The sequence below is a fragment of the Cimex lectularius genome, unplaced genomic scaffold (assembly GCF_000648675.2).
Source record: "Cimex lectularius strain Harlan isolate CLEC.00 unplaced genomic scaffold, Clec_2.1 scaffold26, whole genome shotgun sequence".
NCBI classification, from domain to species: Eukaryota; Metazoa; Arthropoda; class Insecta; order Hemiptera; family Cimicidae; genus Cimex; species Cimex lectularius.
The window spans coordinates 1,030,838-1,055,548 of record NW_019392721.1 but is presented as its reverse complement, the minus strand read 5'-3'; the positions used below and the strand labels follow the sequence as shown (position 1 = coordinate 1,055,548).

General features: G+C 35.6%; 1 protein-coding gene across 2 annotated transcripts; it reads right to left on the bottom strand.

The window, feature by feature from the left end:
- Positions 1 to 12,254: 12,254 nt before the first annotated feature.
- Positions 12,255 to 16,700, bottom strand: LOC106663966 (MICOS complex subunit MIC10-like). 2 transcript variants are annotated; one of them, XR_001340117.2, is made up of 5 exons: positions 16,479 to 16,700; positions 16,339 to 16,390; positions 12,598 to 12,767; positions 12,448 to 12,519; positions 12,255 to 12,387 (listed from the first exon to the last, which is right to left on the bottom strand). XR_001340117.2 is itself a non-coding variant. In XM_014389228.2 (5 exons), the coding sequence occupies exons 1-4, from the start codon at positions 16,621 to 16,623 to the stop codon at positions 12,505 to 12,507; spliced, it is 378 nt and encodes a 125-aa protein (XP_014244714.1). In that variant the 5' UTR covers positions 16,624 to 16,700; the 3' UTR covers positions 12,255 to 12,387; positions 12,448 to 12,504. The 2 variants fall into 2 exon arrangements, 1 of the variants encoding a protein (XP_014244714.1); XM_014389228.2 differs by having other exon boundaries at positions 16,343 to 16,390.
- Between the last annotated feature and the right edge of the window lie 8,011 nt (positions 16,701 to 24,711).

Sequence of the window (24,711 nt, the reverse complement as noted above, 5' to 3'; positions counted from 1 at the left end):
TCGAAGTCACGATAGGTGAAGTGGTAGAGAAGCGGCGTATTTAGCCGAACGTCGTGGGTTCGAATCCGCTTGTGACACTGACTTTTTTATCTCAGCCAATACCTAACTTAAAGATTAATTAATTGAACTAACCCGAGTTAATCAAGACTAAGTTTCACTGAGTGCAACTTGGCCATTACGGTCTATTTATCTCTCAATGTTAACATCTTATATCTGTATATATTTTTCAGTTTAAATTCTTTGCATTTAATAACTAAGGAGTTCTGTTTTGATGGCCATTTCACGTCAAACCTTTTCATAAAGGAAAAAAAGGTCGTTGCGGACAAAATTATCAGGATTCACATCCAACAGGCTTTGTTCATTGCCTCGGTTACAAATGCACGGCATTAACAGAAAAGGCTCTTCGGATTCCTCGTATATTTGCAAGCTGTACTTTCGGAAACAAAGCCCGGACCCATTGTAGGAAGAAGTAATCAGAGCCGTTTTGCAAAGAATGGAAAGTCTCATCCGGTCGCGTCCGCGGAATAATTGCTCCCACCCCTCGAAGACATGAGCGCCCTTTGTCTTTTTCTTTAAATAAAGTTCAGGCCAGTTTATATTTACAAGCAATCGCGTTTTTCTTTGAATACGCAACAATAGGGGTCGAAATGGAATCGCCCCCTTTTCGTTGAAAACGCTTTGTGTCCAGTTTCCACTTTATGTCATCGATTATGATCAGTTTTTATGCTTTCCTTTATTTTTTATTTTACATTTAAAACAAGTGTAAATTAAAAAGTAGTCTAATTATTTTAAAATATAGTAGGGTAGGGGACAGGAATAAAAGAGGCGGTTACATTGCTTTCTCCCCCTCAACCTGAGTTAACATATTTTTTCATAACTCTCTGGCATGCTTCAGGTTGTTAATCAACCTCAATAGCCTTGTGGCTCCTGTAGAATTATGCTTTTCCTCTCCTAGTTGCATGAATCCGCACCTAATTAGTTTTTACACAATAAATGTTCCGCGGTCTTCTTTTCTGATTTTTTTTTATCTTATTACACCAAAAATTCTCCAGCACCTTCCCAAAAAGGCCATCATATTCATTACATACCTATTTAATTCTGTTCTTCGTACAACGTACTTCCCTATAGCTTGGAAGCACTCGTATATTCGAATGTTCCCTAAGCCAAAAAAGCCAACACATTTTACTCCTTCATATAGGCCAATAAGTCTACTACCTACTTTGGGTAAAATTCTTCTAGAATTCTTCCGATTCTAAATTCTCAAAACATTATCCCAGACCATCAATTTGGTTTTCGTAACCGCCATTCAACTGTCTAGCAGTGTCACCGCGTGGTAGACATTATTTCATCCTCCCTTGAGATGGGTCAGTACTGTTCCGGAGCCTTTCTTGACGTAAGCCAAGCTTTTGATCGAGTTTGGCACCCGGGACTGCTGTTCATGCTCAAGGGCATCCTTCCATCCACCTACTCTCTCGTACTGCACAGTTACCTCACTGACCGATTCTTCCAAGTCATCGAAGGCCATTCCCTCTCTTCATATTTTCCTATCCATGCTGGTGTTCCTTAGGGTAGCGTTCTGGCCCCTACACTGTACCAGGTTTTCATAGCTGACATGCCATCTCATCCCGAAACCACCACATTCACATTTGCAGAAGATACGGCAATTATCTCTAGCAACTCCGACCTTGTCATTTCCACTCAAAACCTCCAACAACACCTCATCCTACTAGAGTCTTGGTGTAAAAAGAAAAGGATAAAATTTAACACAGACAAATCCACCCACATTACTTTCACTCTTCGTAAAAAGATCTCCCCTCATGTTTTCTTAAACAATACTCCCCTCCCAACTGCGGACAAGGTGCGGTACCTCGGATTGTACATCGACAAACGCCTGACGTGGAATCCTCACACAAGACTGAAACGTCAGGAAATGACACGATTTAGAGTTCTTGCACGACTTCTAGACAAACGCTCTAATTTACCTCTTAAAAATAAAAGGCTGCTTTACAACACCATAGTTAAGCCGATTTTGACTTACGGACTGGAAGTGTGGGGCTCAGCCAAACATTCCAATATCCACCGCATTCAAACTGCCCAGTCCATAATGCTACGAAAAAAACTAGATGCTTCATTTTATGTATCGAACCAAACTACACATACAGATTTACATATTTCTTTCGTACAAGATGAAATACGATTCCGTTACCGTAAATTTCATAAAAACCTCCCAACTAACGTAAACCAACACATCAGAAACCTCGCATCCCGACGAATCCCCTCAAACCCTCCCCGCCGACTGAAGAGACAATGGCCGCGAGATCTCCTAGGAAGTGATGGTGATGACAGTGAAAGTGATAATGACACACGTATCAATTAAACAAACAATATTATTGTAACATTGGAGTAATACCAATGGGTGTTTTCTCCACTCTTGATTTTTAATTTTGTCTTTTTTTAATTACCTTGCTCACTGTTACTTGTTACCTACTTTATGGTAGTTGTACTACAAATTATAAAAATAAAATAAAATACTTTTCTTGGCAATATCTGTGCAGTGTTCTACGTTGTACATGTGTTTTCTTAGCCGGCAATGCCTTGTCAGGAGTCCAACCAGAATCCTGGTCCTGTTGCTGTTGCCCTGAAGTAATTCCTTTTTCTAGCGTATGAGCCTTCTATTACCCTACCCTTCTTCCCGTGACTCATTCTTGTGATTTCGTTCCACCTGGTTATGGACCCGTTAAGAATCCATTTTTGGATGTACTTTCTTGTGACCAGATGCTAGGACGCAGTAGGGTTTGAAGACGAGAGAATTTTTATTGGCTTGTTTTTTGGCTAACATGTCCAATTTCTTATTACCTCTATGCCCCGAATGCCCGGGACCAAGACCAGGGTCAGGTTATTGTTGTCACCTTCACCATGAGACTAAAACATTACGTGCTGTCTGACCGACAAAGAAGATGTTTCTGAAATGTGTTCATAGCCGTTTTATTACTTTGGCGCAGAGTGCAGTTGCTGTGATTGAGGTAAAATGAGTTTTTTTGAGTTCAAAACCAGGATGAGCAATAACACAGGTATGAGCCACGCGAAGAGATTCATAGAAAGGCCATCCACAAAGCCTACAAAAGAATGCCTGGAAGGCAAGCGCAACCGAACCGGGATTCTGGTTAGACTCCTGACAGGACATTGCCTGACAGGATTCTGGTTGGCGTTCTGACAGGGACTGAAAACGGACCGACGGCCCCAAAACTGACAAGCGCACCGGAGCTGGGGGGACGGAACTGACGTAAACAGTTTTCCAGTTTGCAATCATAGCGATTGACCACATCGCCAGAGAATTAAAAAGGCTATAAATCCATTCCGGGAATATATTCTCTTCTTCTATCTTCTCAGTCAGTCAAGCAGCACTAAAGGTTCTAGCCTCGTGCGAAGTGAAGGCAAAAAGTGTTCGGCACACGGGGTATAGAGGTAACGAAAGTGTGGGCTTGGGTCATGATCTTATTGTGGTTTAGCATCCTGCCACAAAAGAGGATACATCTTAAAATGGATTCTTAATGAGTCCAAAACTTGGTGGAACAATACCACAGGTATGAGGCACTGGAAGAGATCATAGATAAATCATCTGCAAAATTTACAAAAGAATTACTGGAAGGCAACCGCAACCGGGATTCTGGTTGCACTCCTGACAGGACATTGCCACTTAAAAAAGCACATGAACCGGATAGGAGTTCTAACCAGAAGAAACTTCGAGGAAGAGGAGGTGAACGTAGAACATATTTTATGGTTCTGTGAAGGTTTTTGCAACTAGGACAGGAAAACCCAAGCAAGGTCCTACACTAAGGAGCCGCTAGGAAACCTGTGGAGGCTGATTAACAACGTGAAGCTGGCCAGTGAGCTATAAAACACATAGGAAACCTTCGTTTAAACTTGGTTTGTTCAGATTCTTCCCGATAACTTCAGCCCCGTGCTTTTCCCAGTATTTAATCCGTTAGGATACCAGTAGACATTTGCCTTTAGAGGTGTTCCTTTGGCCCACTTTTTCCGTTCTGGTAAACCTTGTTCTTTTTGGTAAAGTTTTATTTTAGAGTAGTGGCATGATTGTATGCCTAATATGGCATCTGCTTTTATCTCCTTCCTGAGTTTCCAGTGTTTGATTATTTGTCCATTTAAGAACCTATGAGCCTATGCTCTGGGTTCTCCTTAGATTAAAATAAGAGTGGTGGATGGTTTAACAACACATCCGAGGCCGCAGTTAGAGTTATGCACATGGCTCCAGTGACACTGCCGCAAGCTTGTTTTGGGGTACATCTTATTAGGTTAATCGCTTTGGCCTCTAAAGTCTTGGTCCAACACGTCACCGACCCATATGTCAGCAGTGGTGCTCAGGTGTAGAGCCATAGGGTCATTTTGCGGTTTAACCCCAAATGTGTCTTAAAGGATCCTGAACTTCCTCCAGGCAATTATTTTTGGATTTCATGTGAGCTTCCATTTAGGCTTAGCATTGCAAAAATTGATTGAATTAAAGCATTTTAGTTTATTTGATTTACAATATAGTAGGACATTGAATTTAATTATTGCTGTTAAACTTGGTTGACGACGATGTTCGCATCGACTGTGAATCTTAAATGCCAATTTTCGATAGGGCGTAAAAACACGATGTTCGAAAGCTGAATAAAACATTTTCGACCTGTCCATTGATTTTGGACGGATGAAAATGTGCTCCTATGTACGACCAGTTACGACCTTTGACTCCGAAATCAGGATCGTTGATATGTCGCGATTGGTTAGGGGCCGATCTGATTATGTGTGGGAATTGGTTTGTCTGTGTCTCCCTCCGACCTTTGCCCTCGTTCTGTCTGCGCCCCGAACCGGTCCCTGTACGGTGGAAAGGGTTGAATTTGCATGGAGATTGAATTAGATGTGTGATCCGGCCGAAGATTGACCACAACTGTGTCCGGTAGGCATTTAGCACATGGTCGCCAGGTGAGTACAGTTTGAAAGAGACGATTTCCGATATGATTTCCCTTCCTACTCATTCATCTTTTAAAATTCAGTGCACATTATAATAAACGCAAATAAAACATGACCTAAATAAACATTAACATTGTTGTGTTAAACGAATATAGTTTCAAATATCAAAGGGTATTTGGCAGAGTTGAGCAAAATCTAACTAATTCAATCATGATTAAGAATTTTGATTTAAGTTTAATCACGATTGAATTAGTCATGAGTAAATTAATCATTGTATGATTTAGTCATGATTAATTCAATCATGAGGTATGACTAAATCATACAATAATTCCTTTTTAAAATGATAGTTCCTACTCACAGTAAGTTGTTTTTTAACGTCCGGATTTCGAGCCTTTTAGCTCATCATCAGGTAAAAGGACTTCTATAACCACGTCTCTCGACGAGAATTGCAAAAGTGAACCCACTTATACCCCCGCCAACGCGACGTTCCAATTAGCAGCTGGTTTTTTAATGGCGCTCAATTTGAACGTGCGAAAAGTGGGAATTATAACACATATAAATATTATAATAGTAAATACTTAATATTATTAAATTACTACAAAAATAATAACATTACAATAATCCAAATCTGTTATATTATTAATGCATTTATCACCATGTTCAATTTTACATTTTTTAATTTCAGATTTCTCAAACCAATCTAGTTCTTTCCCTTTGTTGAAACTATGTAACACTCTTGTATTTAGATTTGAATTGAAATTATGTTTTGTTTCTTTTAGAATCCAGGTCCTTAAATTCCGAAAATTTGCTCGATTTAGGCAAGTGTTCTTTTACTCTTGGTTTTATTTCTCTACCGCTTTGTCCTATATATTTAATATCACAATCATTACAATTGATTTGGTAAAACCCGCTTTTTCCCAAGTTGTCTACTTTGTCTTTAGGTTTGAGAAATTTGAAATTAAAAAATGTAAAATTGAACATGGTGATAAATGCATTAATAATATAACAGATTTTGATCTATCTCCCATTTTAAATATGTACATAAATAATATCAAACATCCAAATAATTAAACTAATTATTTTAATTATTATTATTATAGTAATTTAATAATATTAAGTATTTACTAGTATAATATTTATTTGTGATATAATTTCCGCGTTTCGCACGTTCAATTGAGCGCCATTAAAAAAATCAGCTGCTATTGGAACGTCGCGTTGGCGGAGGTATCAGCGGGTTCACTTTGGCAATTCATGTCGAGAGACGTGGTTGTTGAGGTCCTTCAACCTGATGATGAGCTAAAAGGCTCGAAATCCGGATAGTTGCAAAACAACTTACTGTGAGTAAGAACTATCTTTTTAAAAAGGATTGAACACCACACTCACTCCGTCATTTATCATTTCTACAATAATTAATTTACTCATGACTAATTCAATCCTGATTAAAGTTCAAGCAAAATTCTTAATCATGATTGAATTAGGTTGATTTTGCCCAACTCTGGCTACAATGACCTACTTACCAAAATCCAACAGACTCCGGATATAAATTTTGAGTGAGAGTCGTGCATAAAGCCAACCTTCAAAAAGTGTTATCATAAACGAAAAGTGCCATAATTATTCTCCATGTCTATTTAATTACAATCAAGACCCTTAGATGTTCAGTTTTCCAAATAATGTAGAAATCTCTCCTTTCAAGGGGAATAAATTTTAATTCAAAGAAATATTTTTCCTTTGATCGGTTATATAAACATATTTACTTTTCAAAGCGTAGCTTGTTCTAGAATTTATTATTATTATTATCATTATTTTTTGGCTTTTCATAAAGACGTAGTTTTACTTATAATAGGAAGATTGATTTTTGATAAATAAGGTGTTGAAGGATTTTCGTTTTGACAAAATTAATTCTGTTAGAAAAATTTTTTAAAGTGATGAAGTTGTGTATTTTTCATTTTTTTGAGCACTCATTTGAACAAGATTTATCGAAATTTAGTCATGACTAACCACATTCTGACTAAATTAGTCGTGCCTCGTATTTAATTACTAATCATGATTAATTTAGCCATCAATCACATATGACTAAATTAGTCACTTACTACCAATCATGACCAACGGTCTGAGTGATAAATCATTAATCATTAGACATAACTAATTTTTGCCCAACACTGTTATTTGGACACCCAAAAATTCCACCCAATTCTGACTCTCAGTAATAAGGCATATATTTCTGGTTTTGTGGTTTATTCCGAAATGCTAGAGTTTCTCCATAAAAATTGGCATTACTTATAAACAATTTGAAAACATGTCAAAGACCTTTAGTCATTTTTATAACACAAATTATTTACGGCGTGTTATTAAATTCACTTTCGTGGTCCGCTTGACCAATTAATATCTTATATATTAATAAATATTATTATATTTAAAAATGGCAAGAAAAGGAAAATTCAAAAGGTTGGGTTGAGATGGGAATTTAGTGTCCGAGTGGATCGAAGACACGATAGAGTGTAGTGGTAGAGCAGCGGCGTATCTAGCCGAAGATCGTGGGTTCGAATCCCGCTCGTGACACTGACTTTTTTATATCAATTAAAAACCTTAATAAATTGTGTTTTATTTAACTTAACCTATAAAATGTGCTATAAAATGAGATGATATGTAAATTTGCTCACAATGGTCACCTAGTGAATGGATGGTTAAAACTTGGAGGACAATCCCCACCACTGAGGTACATTTTTCTCTATAGCTCCACTCTATGTTGATCAAAATTATGCATTCTACATAATGTTCCGACGTTTGCGTCGTTTGTCATCATCAGTGATATGAAATCTCTTGAGGTAGTTTTTAGTCTTCCACTCCAATCCTGTGTAATTATCGAGGATATTGGAACTTTTGTAACCAATCTACACGCTTTATTCGGAAATTGTGTGTGTGTGTGTGTGTCCTAATGTCAAATTTATTCCAGATCTCTTTCCATTTGGCAAAGACTTCTTTCTCTACTTACTATTGAGCAAATGAAGAGAGGACTCGGTCAAATTTTACGGGTTGCTTCGTAGCTTATGTTTATGTTGTGTGTCTTTAACCGTATCATTGTTGTAATATGATTAGACTAGATTATTCTGAATAGAGAACTTCTTATGCTTTTGGCGTTTCCTGATAATAATTAAAATTATTTACCGTATTTTAAGCAAAATTGAGGCACTTTGTTTCTTTGTCTTATCGTTGTGTTCCAGCATACAACGTCTTGTCGATGACATAGAATTTAGCTTGATTATTGTCCAAATAAGTCAGTTATTTTTTATGTGTGTCGGTATGTTTCCATTTTTTACCCTTATACGTTAAAGAAAAGTCTCTGAATAACACTAACGTTTGGTCGTTAGTACAATGACAAATTTTTTATCATGAAGAAGAAATTTTTGGTATATAATAACACAACTTTGTTTGTTTAAAATATCGAGAAAACGAATGTCTATTTTGGTTTTTACGTTATATACAGGGTGTTAATGTTACAGGGTGAAATGTCAATACTGCCATTGTGGATGCACTAATCTTAGTTCAGTGCCACCTGAATCTGATATGTATCTTGACTTTTTTCAGAGATAATTAAATTTTTCTCATTTTAGTTTAAAATCAAATTTTTTACGTAAAATCGTAATTTCTCAATTTCAACGACATTTAAATAGAAATTTTGTCCTTTATTTCGGAAACTATATTAAATTTTCTGCTAGATAACAAAATTTCCGTTGAAAAATTCGCCCTTCCGGATACACACTAGCCGTCCAAAATAATAACAATAGCAAAACCCGTGTATTTTTTTTTTCAATATTCAATTGTGGTTCATGCAATGACTTTTCTATCAAAATCATTGGGGATTACATCAAGTTGCTTTTTTTTATAAGTATCAGAAGGATATGCTCACTTTCTCATATTTTCGAACTTGTAGCGAAATTTCTTTTGCAAGGTTGAAAAAGTGATAACGTATAGAAATGATAAATGATGGAGTGAGTGTGGTGTTCAATACTTTTTAAAAGGATAGTTCCTACTCACAGTAAGTTGTTTTGCAACGATACGGATTTCGAGCCTTTTAGCTCATCATCAGGTTGAAGGACTTCCACAACCACGTCTCTCGACATGAATTGCCAAAGTGAACCGCTGATAACTCCGCCAACGCGACGTTCCAATTATCATCTGATTTTTTTAATGACGCTCAATTTGAACGTGCGAATTGGCAAAGATGGTTGTTTGAACATTTTAGACCTAAATCTGTCCATAATAAACAACCTAGTTGAAATAGATGTATATAGAAAACCCACAACTATAGACACTATGATACCAGCGGATTCTTCCCACCCATGGTTCTCACGTTCAAATTGAGCGTCATTAAAAAAATCAGATGATAATTGGAACGTCGCGTTGGCGGAGGTATCAGCGGTTCACTTTAGCGATTCATGTCAAGAGACGTGGTTGTAGAAGTCCTTCAACCTGATGATGAGCTAAAAGGCTCGAAATCCGGATCGTTGCAAAACAACTTACTGTGAGTAGGGACTGTCCTTTTAAAAAGAAGTGATAACGTACATAACAAGAGCAGCAAAAAAAGAACATGGTAAATATCATATTTTTACTGCAAACGTTTATTAGTTGGTAACAAAAATTAGATACATTCTTCTCGTGGTATTGCAAGCAAGGAGCTCTGATTTGACCTAGCTATATTTTTATACATGGCAAACTCTGAAAAGAGTGTACAGCACAACCATGTAACCTAGAGATCAGCTCATACGGTACGTTAAAGTCACGTGCAATGACAAGAGGAAAAGAAGGGACAAAGTTTAAACAGTTGATCTTGTGGATTACGTCAGATTTATTTGTTATTGGTGTGGCATCTTTAATTTTGGAATAAACTGTTTGAATTGTTTTATAATTTTTGAAAGCTATTTTGAAGTTATCGGATAAGAGCCGACGCCTTATACAAAAATGTCTTTTATATATCGACATCCTTCCCCACCCCTTCAAAATCCAACGTATATAAACACAAAATAGCAAAATCTCACTGGCACTCTCGATACGACACAAGAATGACACAATTACACAGAAGACAAACACTTTGAGTGAGTAGAAATACTTTGATTGAATATATATTAAAAAAAATATATTTTGCGTTGTATAAATTCATTTTTCCACATTCAAAATGTAATTGTTATATGCAAACAATGTTTGTATATCCCAGGCCCTGACGATGATCTCATGAAAGATCGAAACGTTGGCACGATAAAGAAAATGTTTTTCTGAAACTTACATCACACCAGACCGCATCTCACGATTTCTAAATAAATATTATTTACAAAGGGTATTTTGAGGTCATTCTGGAGGGTGCCGTTGGAGATATAGTAAGTAGTTTGTACTATAACTCTAAGGACTTTGGATTGGAAGGATTGAATTCGTTTGATGTTAGTCAGTTAGCGGTGTCCCACATTTCTAGTCCGTTGTCCAAATCGGTTTCAGTGTTCTGTACAGTGTTAGTTTGTTTTTTGACGAGAATTTAGTTTTGCGTCCTAGTAGTACAGTAGTCCAAATCAGCTATTCAGTTCTTGTTTTTTTATTTGGACGTGTTCTTTCCACGTCAGTCGTGAGTCAAGATAGAGCCCAAGGTATTGTACGCAGTCAGCTTTGGGAATAGGGATTCTGTTGAGGTGTATTCTGTGAGGAGTTTTGCTTCGGAGGGTAAACGTAATATGGGTGCACTTGTTTTCATTTATTTTTACTCTCCATATTATACGGCAATCCGTTATACGTGTGATTGGAACTCCTCCGACGCTTTTTCAGGATCGGGATTGGACGAAAGGTGTCTTGAGCGAAGGAATGCAAGGAGAGTAGAAGGTGTGGACGGGATTCGTAGAGGAGGTACAAGAGTGTTCAGCACCACAGGCTAGCGGGCTACTCCCGCTCCCACAGGACAGTAGTCGGAGTAGTCCGACCCATGATGGACCCTGAAATATCGTCCAGTATGGTAGGATCGAATGATTAAGTATAAGGTGTTTGTGACGCGCTTTAATTTGTACATACCTTCATGCCATACACGATCAAACTGTGATACGTCTAGGAAGGCTCCCGCAGAGTATTCTTTTCGCTCGAGGGATGAGGTTATATGGTCTACAACGCAAATCACCTGTTGGGTTGTGGATTGTTGCGAAAACCAAATGGTCCGGGAGAATATGGTGAGATTTAAGTTAAGGGATCTAACGTTTTAATAGGATCTTCTCAAATATTTTTGAGAAGAGAGGGAACAGACTGATTGAACGGTAGGAACATGCATTATGAGCAGGATTTCCTGGCTTGGGGAATAAGATGATATTTGAGAATTTCCAAAGCAAGGGGAAGTGTGTAGTGCGGAGTATATAGTTTTAGAGATATGTGAGGTAAATTATGGCTTGTTTACGAAATTCACGGAGGATTCTGGACGTCATAAGATCAGGAAACTTGCGATAAGGTAATCAGGTAAGGACATATTTGACTTCGGCAGGGGGACATGAGAAATTCCTGGATTTGTGCTTGGTTAGAAGTTACCAACTAATAAACGCTTTTATTGAAAGTATGAAATGTACGATATTATTGGGTTGTTACTCTCGTTGGTTTGGACATCATGTTTTTCGGAAACCAGAATTTTCCAACAAAAATGTTACCTCGGAGAAAATTTAATGTAGTTTGCGAAATAAAGGTCGAATTTGTATTTAAATAATGTTGAAGTAGATAAATTACGATTTGATGTAAAAAAATTGATTTTAGACTAAAATTACAAAAATGTTATCTCCGGAAAGAATCAATATAGATAACAAGTTCTTGTGGCACTAAACTATGTTTTATTTCGTGAATCCATAATGGCAGTATTGACACCCTGTAACACCCTGTATATTGATGTTTTTGTTCTGTAGTTGACAAACTGAGCTACAATGGAAAGACTCTTGCCTTTTTGTATGTCGACTTAGTTTCATATAAAAGCAGAATCAGTAATACAACGAGACGTTTAAATGGCTGCAGGCCGAAGATCAGAAAGAAAAGTAAAACATGCGATGACCTCAGTTATTTGTGCCAATAAACTTTCCAAATTATTTTTATTATAAGGCTAGTATATATAAATATGTGAGACACGAATGTTTTTAAGGATATTTGTACACATTTCGTAATCATTACTGAAAATTTTAAACCTTGGGTACATACACTTTATATTTCGTTATAGGGTCATATTTTTTAATTTTTTTTCTGTGTTTTCACGTATGTCAAAGTTAAAAGAAAAAACACATATATTTAGTATTATCGTATTTTTTATTGTGGAGTATATACGTTGTGTATAAGAAATCGTGGAGAAAAAAGAATCGTCAATACTTAAACAATACTCAAACGTCATTGACTTTTTGGTTTTTACGACAGAGAACAAGGCTGCAAAAACAAAACGACTTTGATAATGAGTAAAATATATATGCGTTTGACATTACTCACTTGTTTTATGAAACGATGCTGGCACAAAGAACATTGTAAGATCTGAGGTTTATATTTTCATTCGTTACAAAACTGAAAAAAAAAAACACGATTTCACATCCACAATATATTGTAAACGTAGAAGTAGGACCATTTACAAAAAGTACATACCTTGTTTTTATAACGTCGTTTGGAATCCATGAATTGTTTCTTTTCGTCCGGTTTCGGCGTATAGAGAGATTTTAAATCTCTTTTGCAATTTTCAGACGCCATTCCGAGTCCCAATCCCGCACCGATGAACAAAGGCCAAGTCGGCCATGTGCATAATGTTGCTCTTTTTTCTAGAAAAAACTTCAATTACAAGATTGTTCTCCCCTTCGGTTTAAGTAAAATATATTAGTTGTTCTTTCAAACGTGGCTAATACGCAAACCAACAAAAAAAATCGTTTGATACCCATGTTAACCATGTTATTTCGAAAATTTACAATACCTGCGCTCTACTTATCTAACATCTCTTTCATTTTGTTCATATAATACATTTAGAAAAGAAAATTGGCTGTGAATATTAACACTTGTGTTAGGAAGTAAATTTCACGTTTAAATATGATTTTACATGGAGGAAAAAGCTTAATTCATGAACAACCGAAAGAAAAATTGATAAATATGTGTGGTGATTAGTGACCGTCAGTCTATGATTATTCGGAAATCGTAAGATGCGGTCTGGTGTGATGTAGGTTTCAGAAAAACATTTTCTTTATTGTGCGACGTTTCAATCTTTATTGAGATCATCTTCAGGGCTCAAAGTGTTTGTTTCAGTGTAGATGTGTCATTCTCGTGTGTCGTGTTGACATCCAGACAATGCCGTTGTCTAATTTTTCCAAAATTTAGCTTTCCTTTTCTTATTTATCCCTGTATATATAATCCTGAAAGTGTATTCTGGCCGAACCGTTTTTTCCCTTCGTCGGCTCTTTTCTCCTCAAAGAAGCCGATTCATTATACAAAAATGTCTTTCTTTCCCCACCATTTCAAAATCCAATATAAACACAAAATAGCAAAAGCTCACTGGCACTCTCGACACGACACGCAAGAATGGCACAATTACACAGAAATTAAACACTTTGAGTGAGTAGAAATACTTTGATTGAATATATAAAAAAAAAATTATTTGCATTGTATAAATTTACTTTTTTCCACATTCTAAATATTTTTGATAAATTTAAACAATGTTTGAGAATCCATGCCCTGAAGATGATCTCAATAAAGATCGAAACGTTGGCGCGATAAAGAAAATGTTTTACTGAAACCTACATCACACCAGCCCGCATCTCACGATTTCCGAATAATCATTGATAAATATATTTTCTGTTAGCATAAATAGTATAGATATGTGATGCTGGGTGTTGGTCTGCGAGTCGTTGAAAGCATCCGACATTTCGACCTCTTCAGTGAGAAACGCGTGTGAGAAACAAACCCGAAAGCAAAGTTATCCCCCTTAAGCGACTTAATGTCTGTTTAGCATAAATGTTATATTAGGGGTATTCACGATCTTTGTGTTAACCCTGTTAGGTCCTGCTAGATCGAGAAAAATGATGACGTAGACTTGTAAGAATCGGCTAGTTAACATTGCTCGATCTATGCTAGATGCCAGGTCAAAAATGTAGTTACATTGCTATCCGTTAGGGCGTAGGTAACCAACATGGCAGCCATGAATTTAACAGCTGTTTTTTATTAAGACGTATTTTTATTCTTAAATATGCATTAATTAAATCATATCAAAACATTTCTTTTGTTAATTTCTGACCTATCCTTCTACTCTCATTTATAATAGATGTATCCCCTAACCTATAAAGTTGGAGGCTGTTGGATCTTAGCATACAAGTAAGATATGTCGGCTGGAATGGAAGCGTGTCATTTGTTAGTACTTTTCGAGTGAATAGATAGCATTTTGAATGAAAGTATTGATTAATTTTCCTTTTTTATTAACTTCTGGCATCTTACAATTTAACGCAAAAAAAAAGCAAATAACAACAAGCCTTAAAGGACTGCTATAGCTTTATTTTTGGTTCTACCACCCGCAGGACTGCGGAAATATTAACGTTTAGCATGCTACGAAAAGAAGGGGGTGTTCACGATCTTTCTGGACATTTCTCTATTCGAGTTAACACGAGTTACACATCTTACATCGTGAATAACCCTAGTATTTATTTCACCTTAACTTCTTTTCTAAAAACAAAAATGTTTTATGGTTTTAATCTGTAATCCCCAAAAAACTACAAAAATCTGGTTACGACCTAATTCCTCTTAAATACTTGTTTGTCTACGTAAAAAAAAAACAATCATCATAACCTATCTATTTATTTTGTTCTACCCACTTCTCTACTATATGGAATTTCTATTTTTTTTCTATACGTCTTTTTTTATTTTTTTATTTGTAGCCTATACAGACTTGTACATAATACAAATGTGCTCACAATGTATATTGCTCACCGCTCGGTCACAGCACTAACACTGATGCCAGCGCTACACCCGGAGGACGCATGCCACGAGAAGCCAGCCAGTGGTGGCACTTATTTTAAAGGATTGAGGGGCAAGGAGGTCTCGTCGCCATCGTCGGTTTAGGCGACGTGGTGGATTCTCGGGATGGGATTATATGGAGAGGGCTCTAGGGGTAGGGTTGGATGGATCGATAGGGTGGTAGGAAATTTTTGGAATCAGGAATGGATCAGTTCGTGGACAAAAGGAATGTGGAGGTCTTTGTGGATCGTGAGGTTAGAGACGTAAAAAGCAGCTTTGACGATTTGTCTGATGACTTTTGATATTGAAGGACTGGATACGCTGGATATTGCATGGTTTGGCGGAACCCCACAGTTCAACACCGTATGTCAAAAGTGGTCGTAGTAAAGTCTTGTATAAGGTCAGTTTAGTGCTGATGGTCAACCCGGATTTTGGTCCTAGTAGTCTGCGTAATTGTCCAAGTCTTCTGTTGAGGTGTCTTTTAAGTCTTGTGTGGGGATTCCACGTCAGTCTGCTGTCAAGGTTGTTCTAGGTATTTGACCTGAGTGGAAGTCGGTATCTCTTCATTGTTGATGTATAGTGGAGGGCAAGACTGCTTTTTCAAACGTACATTGGATTTCTCCGTTTAATCCGTTTAATCTTGTCCTCCACTTTTTTGCACCAACCTTCGACGAGTTCAAGGTGTTCTTGGATATTAGAGGTAGCTTGGGTAGAATTCATGTTAGAGGACAAATTTACAGTATCGTTCGCGTAGGTGGTTATGACGATATTGGGGTGAGTAGGTAGTTCAGCAGTATAGATGGTATAAAGGATAGGACCAAGGATACTCCCTTGTAGGACACCGGCTTGTATTGGCCTGATTTCAGACTCATATATAAGTCTTAAGAAAAAGAAACCAAGTCAAGCAGTTATTGCTGACATCACTTTTTTCTTTATAATTAGTAAGATACTAGACCCTTACTAAGCCTGTATAATGAATGCCTGTAACCTTCTTAAATTATCTGTCACGATCGGATTTTGAGGTTCCTACTAGACTAGCTTTTACACAACTTGTAAGGTGTCTTCTTGGATTCTCAGGCAATTGATACCTACCTTGTTCCATCGTACCTAGTACATTATATTAAAATCATATTCCAGACAGTCACTTCAAAATTGCCCAAAACACTTCTGTTTTCCTTCATTTACCCAATTCTGTCTAGAGTCCCGCAGGGTCGCGTACTCGCTTTTCCCTTAACACAATATTCAAAGCTGATCTACCTACTCAGCCTTGAATAATATCAATTTTTATTCTTTTAAAACAACCCCTCACCTAGTTCACATTTACTTTACATTTTTTATGCATTTATAATTTTTTTAATTGGGCAAAATTGTAAAAACCCCTTTTGTTTTTTAACGTACTTACTTGTCGCGCAGAGGTTCGATAACATTACACCAAGTATTACTCCACCCGCTAAAAAAAATCATGAAAAATTGAAAATTGAACAAAAAAGAAGGGAATTGGTGAGAAGGATTTAGAAAAAAAATTACGTTATTCTTACCCACTTTAACGACCGCGTCGCGTTTGCAATTGCTATAAACAATTCCCACCTTTTCCTCCTGGAATGACGAGTCACCGAGGTAGGTCGTACATTCTTTCTTTTTCCACGATGAATCTGGGATGATAAATGGATATTTATGTGCCATTGAAAGTGTTGTAGAGTGTATGTAGTGTTTGGTGAAATAAAATCTTTGTTTATTTGTATACCATGTGTTTTATAGGTTATTTTGATTTTTTTTATTAGCCTTTATTTCCATGCACTATACGAATTGGCCAATAATTTTATATTTAACATTTTTTTCCATTTACAACCACTTTGTCTTTCGTCCAAGACTTAAGGGAAAACACACTATTTTACAAATCCAGTTGTACGACCCTTAAAAAAACCTAACCACTTTTTGAGTGGTGGTATTTTTCTTGCATGTATTGGCTCTACGTAATTTAGGTTGTTTGCTATAACGATAATTGTGGTAAACGAATAACTGTAAGGAGATTAATTTTTTTGTAATAATAACAGATAACATACAAACTTAACAAACAAATATAAATATCTATGTAGTTTTACTAAGTTTATTTTTGACCCAAATGTGGTTTCATCCATAAGTCAGGGGTAATTTATTTAAATTATAAAATTAATTACTGAAATAAAAGTTTTACTGATTATTAATCATAGTGTAACTAAAACGTTCAAATAATCGTTGAAAATATAAAATAATGTAAAAGTTAAAAAGACACCACTGACGAAAACATATAAAAAAATATTATAATTAAGTTATAATTCACGATCACTCTGGTATGGTATTGAAGAAAAAAGCAAATTCAGTTCTTACTGTTATGTTTTCGACCTATCTAAAGGTCATCATCAGGGTCTTTATTAACTTAGCATTACGAAAAACATAGTTGAACAATTGATATGACAATTGTTTTTCATCATTGAAAATTAACATACCCACTGATGATGACCTTAAGATAGGTCGAAACGTGGCAGTAAGAAGTAGATTTGCTTTTCTCTTCAAGACTTCAATAATTCAGTTCTTACTGCTAAGTTTTCGACCTACCTTAAGGTCGAAAAGAACTAAGATTCAATTATGATCATGCAATCTTCTTTTTTCGCATAAAATATTGCTTTTGTGCTAAATCAGTATTAACAATATTTTAATTTTTTTGACCTGCAACTCTGGAGCTAAGTCTTCATTCTTCCCAGATTTGACAGTGAGATCTGAATTTCCTTTTTTCTTCAAGACTTCATTAATTCAGTTCTTACTGCTAAGTTTTAGACCTATCTTAAGGTCATCATCAGGGTCTTTATTAACTTAGCATTACGACAAACATATTTGAACAATTGATATAACAATTGTTTTTCATCATTTGAAATTTATATACGCGCTGATGATGACCATGGGTCGAAACATAGCAGTAAGAACTGAATTCGTTCTTCGCTTCAAGACCATACCTTGATACAGAATGTTCGTGAGGGAAAAAGTGATCGATACTTTTAACATTGAAAACTAAAATAATTCAAAAATTAGTACAACTTTTCTCTTACAATGAAGAGAAAAACGCAGCATAAGAACTAAGATTCAATTAAGATCATGCAATCTTCTTTTTTCGCATAAAATATACTTGTGCTAATTCAGTATTTACAATAGTTTTATTTTTTGTAACATTTTTGACCTGCAACTCTAAAGCTGACACTTCATTCTTCGCAGATTTGATAGTGACATCTGAAGAGCCAGAATTATCATCATTGCAGATCAAACTTTTCTGCTCAACACCCATTACCAAAGTGCAACGAGAAGATCCAATATGCATAACATTTTGCCCTAAAGTAGTTGCCAAACAGGTAGAATTTGAAAAATTATTATCTTCATTATCATTATGAATGGCAGTTTTCTTCTTCTTGGTTGTCAACGAATTTAGAATCAGTTTGCCCATTAGATGTAAAAGTTATTTTTACAAAAATTTTAAATATATTTATAATATCAATGCTTCAAGTTGCCATTGATCCCTTGAAAGGAAGAATAGTTTATTAAAAAGATTGGTCGACAAATAAATTCCTGCATATATATATATATATATATATATATATATATATATATATATATATATATATATATATATATATATATATGCAGGAATTTTTTTCGAACGGTGGATGTATGTTAGAAGCGCGCGAGCGAGTTTGGAAGGAATGTACATAGGGTGAAATTTAGAGAAGTACTTATATGTCAAGAGGGGATTGGTAATATATCGTCAGAAAGATGAAAGAGCGAGAAGAATTGACAATAGTAAGTGGGGTATAACTACTTCAAGTTAGAGTACAGATCAGGGTTTGGGAGTCGAAGACAAAACATACAAAACAGACGTTTAAGCCCATCATCAAACTCTCAATTGAGTCCTCCTTATACAACACTTATCTAGCCAAAGTGGGGAAGAACAAGAGAGCATATCAAGATTGTACGTGTGCTAAAGAAGAGAAGACGGCGGTCACGTTGACTTTGATAAGGGTGGAAAAGCGCCGGCGAGAAATCTGGGATTTACAGGAGAAGGTCTGATGAAGGAAAATCCCAATCTTCCCATGAAACCCTATAGGGTGGTTATTAAGCATAAACAAAAGATATTAGGGAACAGAACTAGATCTCACACGATATCTGGGTCTTTTCTTCGTTCAATAAACTCGGTTAGAAGAGCCCAGAAGCTAATTGAATTTATTATCCTGGATTTTTACAATTGAAACTTGAAGTGAATTTTTTTCATCTGCTTAAAGGAAGTGGCTTGGATATGCCGCAGAATAGATTTTTTTTAAAGAATCAATTATTAAAAGCTTTTTGTGCTTTTTGCTGCAATATTTTTTAAAATAATTTTACATATTTTTTTCTAACAACAGAAATACTTTATTTTTATTTTTGAATTGGGCAAATATCAAATGCTAAAGGATGGTTACCTCCCAGCTCTCGAGTTAGGTATCAACATTTCCCAGCTTAGAAAATTAAAATAAAAATATTTTTTTCCTTTGAAATTATGAAATTAAACCAAATGGTTAGTTTTGGTTAAATTTGTTAGTTTTTTTGGGCAAAATGTGGTCATAGGTGTCATGGTTTCTGCTGAGTCGAAGAGATGTTGAAGATGACGTGCACGGTTCAATACTGAGTCGCAAAACCGACAACGGTTTCCGAATATTTTTCCATTTTTGAACATGCATTTACGTTTTATTATTTAGAAATTAAGCTAGCTAAAAACAACATTACACTAGAGAGTAAAAAATTCATACGCCAAGAAACATCGCAGTAAAAATACTCATAAACTTCGTAAAATAGTTTTTTTTATAGATATAAATCGATGCATCGGCTGTGACGTAATTTTATTCAACACAGAAAAAACCAAAAACTGCTGTTTTTCAAATTTTTGTTTGTTTAACCTATTTTCAGTTTTTCACTATTTTTACCCGTTTTTAATCAAATTGGTTGACTTTTTTTCACTCGTAGCAAAATGTAAGATTCTAAAAAGCCGGAGGGTTTTTGTAAAAAAGTTAATCGGATCAAAAAAAAAAATCAAAACGCATCAAATTACACAAATTTCTTTAAAACACTTCATTTTTTTAAATTGCAACTAAATTAAATTTCCCCTCGTTTGTATGCTGTAATATTAGGAATTAACTATTTTCAAAAATTTGCCTTTTTTAGCTTTTGCGAATTCTAAAAAAAAGGGCAAATATGTGAAAAAATAATTTTTGAGCGTCTAAAAAAAACCCCGCGCTTTCCCGAATAAACTGAGTTAAAACCCAATGATTCAAAATTATATAAAGTTTTAAGAGCTTAGAGGAAAAAGAGGTTTCCTGCCTTTGCAAGTAGACCACCGCACATAAACGTAATGAGAGTAGTATTTTATGGATTTAAGATAGTCATTAATATAACAAAACAAGAAGAAGAATAAGAAGCGCAGTGTCTTGAACATTGATATATTCTAGAAATCAAGGACTTTAGATAAGAAGAAAGGTGAAAAGGATGAGGACGCAGACTACTTAAAATCTTTTTTTTTTTTATATTTTATTTCTACCCAATACATATAAGTACGTTTGTCTTACTTAATTGAATTGAATGAAAGACTGTTTATTTAATGTGAACGTACTGTGAGTACATTTTCCTTCAATCATGGTCTTCACTTTTTGCACCAGTTTTCGTTAAGCTCAAGATTTTCTTGGATGCTGTGCGTAGGATTCCAGTTTGAGGACAAAATTGCGGTATCATCCATGTAGGTTGATGATGGTATTAAGGCGCATAGGCTATAGTATAAATAATTTAAAGGATGAGACCAAGAATGCTCCCTTGTGGGACGCCGACTTGCTCTTATCTGACTTCCGACTGAAAACTCGATGCTTCTGAAAACTTCTCACTCTGAAGCAGCAGTCGGTTAGATAGGATTACAGGATAAATCAAAAGCATGTGCTACATCTAGGAAGTACAAAAGCAATACTCTTTATTCTCTAGAGCAGAGGAGATAGTGTCGACAAATCTGAAACCAAGTGAAATGATGATGACGGAAGCCGAATTGGTGAGAAAGTAGATCTTGTATTAAGAGGATATGTGGTTGGGGGGTTGTGAGTTTAAAAATAAGAATAACGTAGGAATAATTTTCATAAGAGGGGATAGCGAGAGGATCTTATGATGGCATTATAGAGGACATAATTATATCATGCCCAGGCGTTTTTTGCCTGGGGATTTGTGAAGGTGGTACTTAACTTGAAAAGGATAACAAGGGTAGAAAGGGAGATGAAGAGAAAGTGGTATACTAAGGTTATGCCTTGAGAAACAATATTATCTCTTCATAAGGAGAAATGGTGAATTCTAAATAGGTTTGATTAGTATTTTTTTTAAGTTTATGCATGGATAATTATGTGATAAAAGATATGAGACTGATGCTTGCTGTGAAAGCTCAATAAAGTAAAATGTCATCATTAAATTCAACTTATACCTTCATCATTTTCACGAAGTCACTCTTTCCACTACAAAAACAGGCTGGTGTTTCTCAAGGATGTATTCTCACACACTTACTTTTTACCTTCTACGCCACAAACCTTTCCATTCATCTCGATGCCATATTGAAATGTCATCATTAAATTCAACTTATCTCGTCATCACTTTCATGGAGTCACTGGTTCCACTACAAAAACAAGCGGTGTTCCTCAAGGATGTATTCTCACACAATTACTTTTTACCTTATACGCTATACCCCTTTCCATTCATCGCGATGCCATATTGAAATGTCGTCATTAAATTCAACTTATCTCGTCATCACTTTCATGGAGTCACTGGTTCCACTACAAAAACAGGCGGTGTTCCTCAAGGATGTATTCTCACACAATTACTTTTTACCTTATACGCTATAACCCTTTCCATTCATCGCGATGCCATATTGAAATGTCGTCATTAAATTCAACTTATCTCGTCATCACTTTCATGGAGTCACTGATTCCACTACAAAAACAGGCGGTGTTCCTCAAGGATGTATTTTCACACAATTCCTTTATATCTTCTACGCTATAAACCTTTCCCCTCATCGCGATGCCGTATTAAAAGCTCATCATTAAATTCAACTAATCCCGTCATCACTTTCACCGAGTCACTGGTTCCACTAAAAAAACAGGCGGTGTTCCTCAAGGATGTATTCTCACACAATTACTTTTTACCTTATACGCTATACCCCTTTCCATTCATCGCGATGCCATAATGAAATGTCATCATTAAATTCAACTTATCTCGTCATCACTTTCATGGAGTCACTGGTTCCACTACAAAAACAGGTTGGTGTTCCTCAAGGATGTATTCTCACACAATTCCTTTATATCTTCTACGCTATAAACCTTTCCCCTCGTTGCGATGCCATATCGTTCATATATAGTGATATCACGGTTACTTTTTTTTTTATCGATTCCCATCTTTTCGTAGCCTCCTGATTATTGTAAGGTCACTTAAACAATGGTAACAGCTTAGAAGCATTTGGAGAAGCAGAGCTAATTAAAAAGATACCCTATAACACTTTAAACAGAATGAAAACCTTCCAATTTATTTTCCTCATTCGGCTAAAACGAATCCAGACCTTCCAATTTAAAGAGTCCTTATGCCCTTATTAAATGTATGTGTATTAAATGTGCCATACCATCCTACTCGACCCCAACCTAAACAACCCCTATGTCCTTGAATCGGTTCGTTACACTCCATTCCAAATTAATCTCTTTAACCTATAAACTCCATTCCAAATTAATCTCTTTACCGTAATACAGCCTTGCCCCTCTAATACGACGGTGTACATGGGATGACCATTACCCGACACAGTTAATGTCTAACGATCCCACTTCTGGGCATTAAAAGTAACGCCCGACTTTCAGGATATAATAACAGTAGTAATATTTTTTTAAAATAAACTTTCTCAATGCAGGGTTATAAAAGTTCGTTTTAGTCGTCGATATGAATTTTGTATATCGTCGCAAAAAATTATGCGGTATGGTCGAACAACAAGATACGAAAATACCTCGGTCGCGGTCGTTTTAACCCGGCGTCATCATAAAGCTTTGAATCTATTTGTAAGCTTTCGGTATAGGCTGTTGAATACAAGTAGAGGATTTCCATCTCTCGGCAAGGCGACAAAAACAAGAACGGTGGTAAAAGGGGCGAATGTATGTACATTTGGGATTTCTCCTCGGCCGTCTATATTTATTTCTTTTAGAAGGACAGGACCCCGTAATAAACTTAACTTACGTATCGTGTTGTACGTGACCGAGCCACTGTCTGAAAAGTTTGATTTGTTTTCTCTATATTCCGCATCTTTGGAGTCTGAAAGAGATGGGGCTTTTTGTTTTAAATAAATATAACCGGGGAGAAACGAAAGTTCGAAACATCCCCATAAGAATAATTTTGTTTTAGATTTATTCTCAAGGCACGTGTTTGAGATTAATTAAAATTTTTTGATTGTGCGATTTTATAACAATTATATGAATTAATTATTTTTATTGACAAATGCTTTGAACTGGGAAATTTGACGTAGATCTGAAAAATTAGTTTGAATGATCTTCCTTAAAAATCTTTTTTTGCTTTTAATCTTTCAATTAAGGTTTGTAGTTGAGATAAAAAAGTCAGTGTCACGAGCGGGATTCGAACCCACGATCTTCGGCTTGATTCGCCGCTGCTCTACCACTTGAGCTAACCTGACCTCGATCCACTCGAACACTAACTTCCCATCTCAACCCCACGTTTTGAATTTTCCCTCCTTTAACAAGTTAGTTGTTGGTTCGAATCCCGCTCGTGACACTGACTTTTTTATCTCATCTAAAAACCTTAATTAATTGAAAGATATTAATTGTTCAAGTGGACCACTAAAACTAGTAAATTTGCTTTTAATTATTTATTCTAATTTTCTTTAAATGTTCAAAGAATACAAAACAATAAAGGAAACAATTAAGAAGTTTTAAGTTAAAAAGTATAACCTGTTTATTGTTATTTTTTTATGAATAAAAAAAGTAGAAAATACTTAAAAAATCATTTTCACTTCGCCTTGACTATTTACAGTACAGTTAAAAATTTAACAATATTGTTAAGCCAGTTTCGACTAACCTGGAGACTTAAAAAAGGCACATTTCGTTCAAGTTTTCCCCAAACTATTTCCGAACAAATTGGAAGTTTCCCAAGGCTTTTTAGAAATCTTTTAATTTTTGGATTTTAAACATATTTCTGTTTGATTGGTTCTGTTAACATTTTTGTAACGTTTAAAAAATAAATCGGCTATTTTATAATTTTATTTTACAAAATGCATTTTTTATTCTTTGTATGTTAGGTCTTGGTTGAAATGAAAAAGTTAGTGTCACGAGCGGGTTTCGAACCCACGACTTTCGGCTGAATACGCCATTGCTCTAATCACTTGAGCTATCGTAACTTCAAGTGGTTAGAGCTCGTCGTATTGAGCCGAAGTTCGTGGGTTCGAATCCTGCTCGTGACACTAACGTTTTCATTTCAACCAAGACTTACATACAAAGAATAATTAGTCAAAAGAAGTAATTTGGCCAATCAGATCACTAAGTATAATGCATGTATATATAATATTAATCTTAAATATTTTAAAAATTAGGGTGATTCTTTTTAGCATAAAGGAGCATCAGAATCAAATTTTTATGATCTTATTTCACAAGATAAATTTATTTTATGTCATATTAATTTTTATTAAATAAGAAGTAATATGTGTTC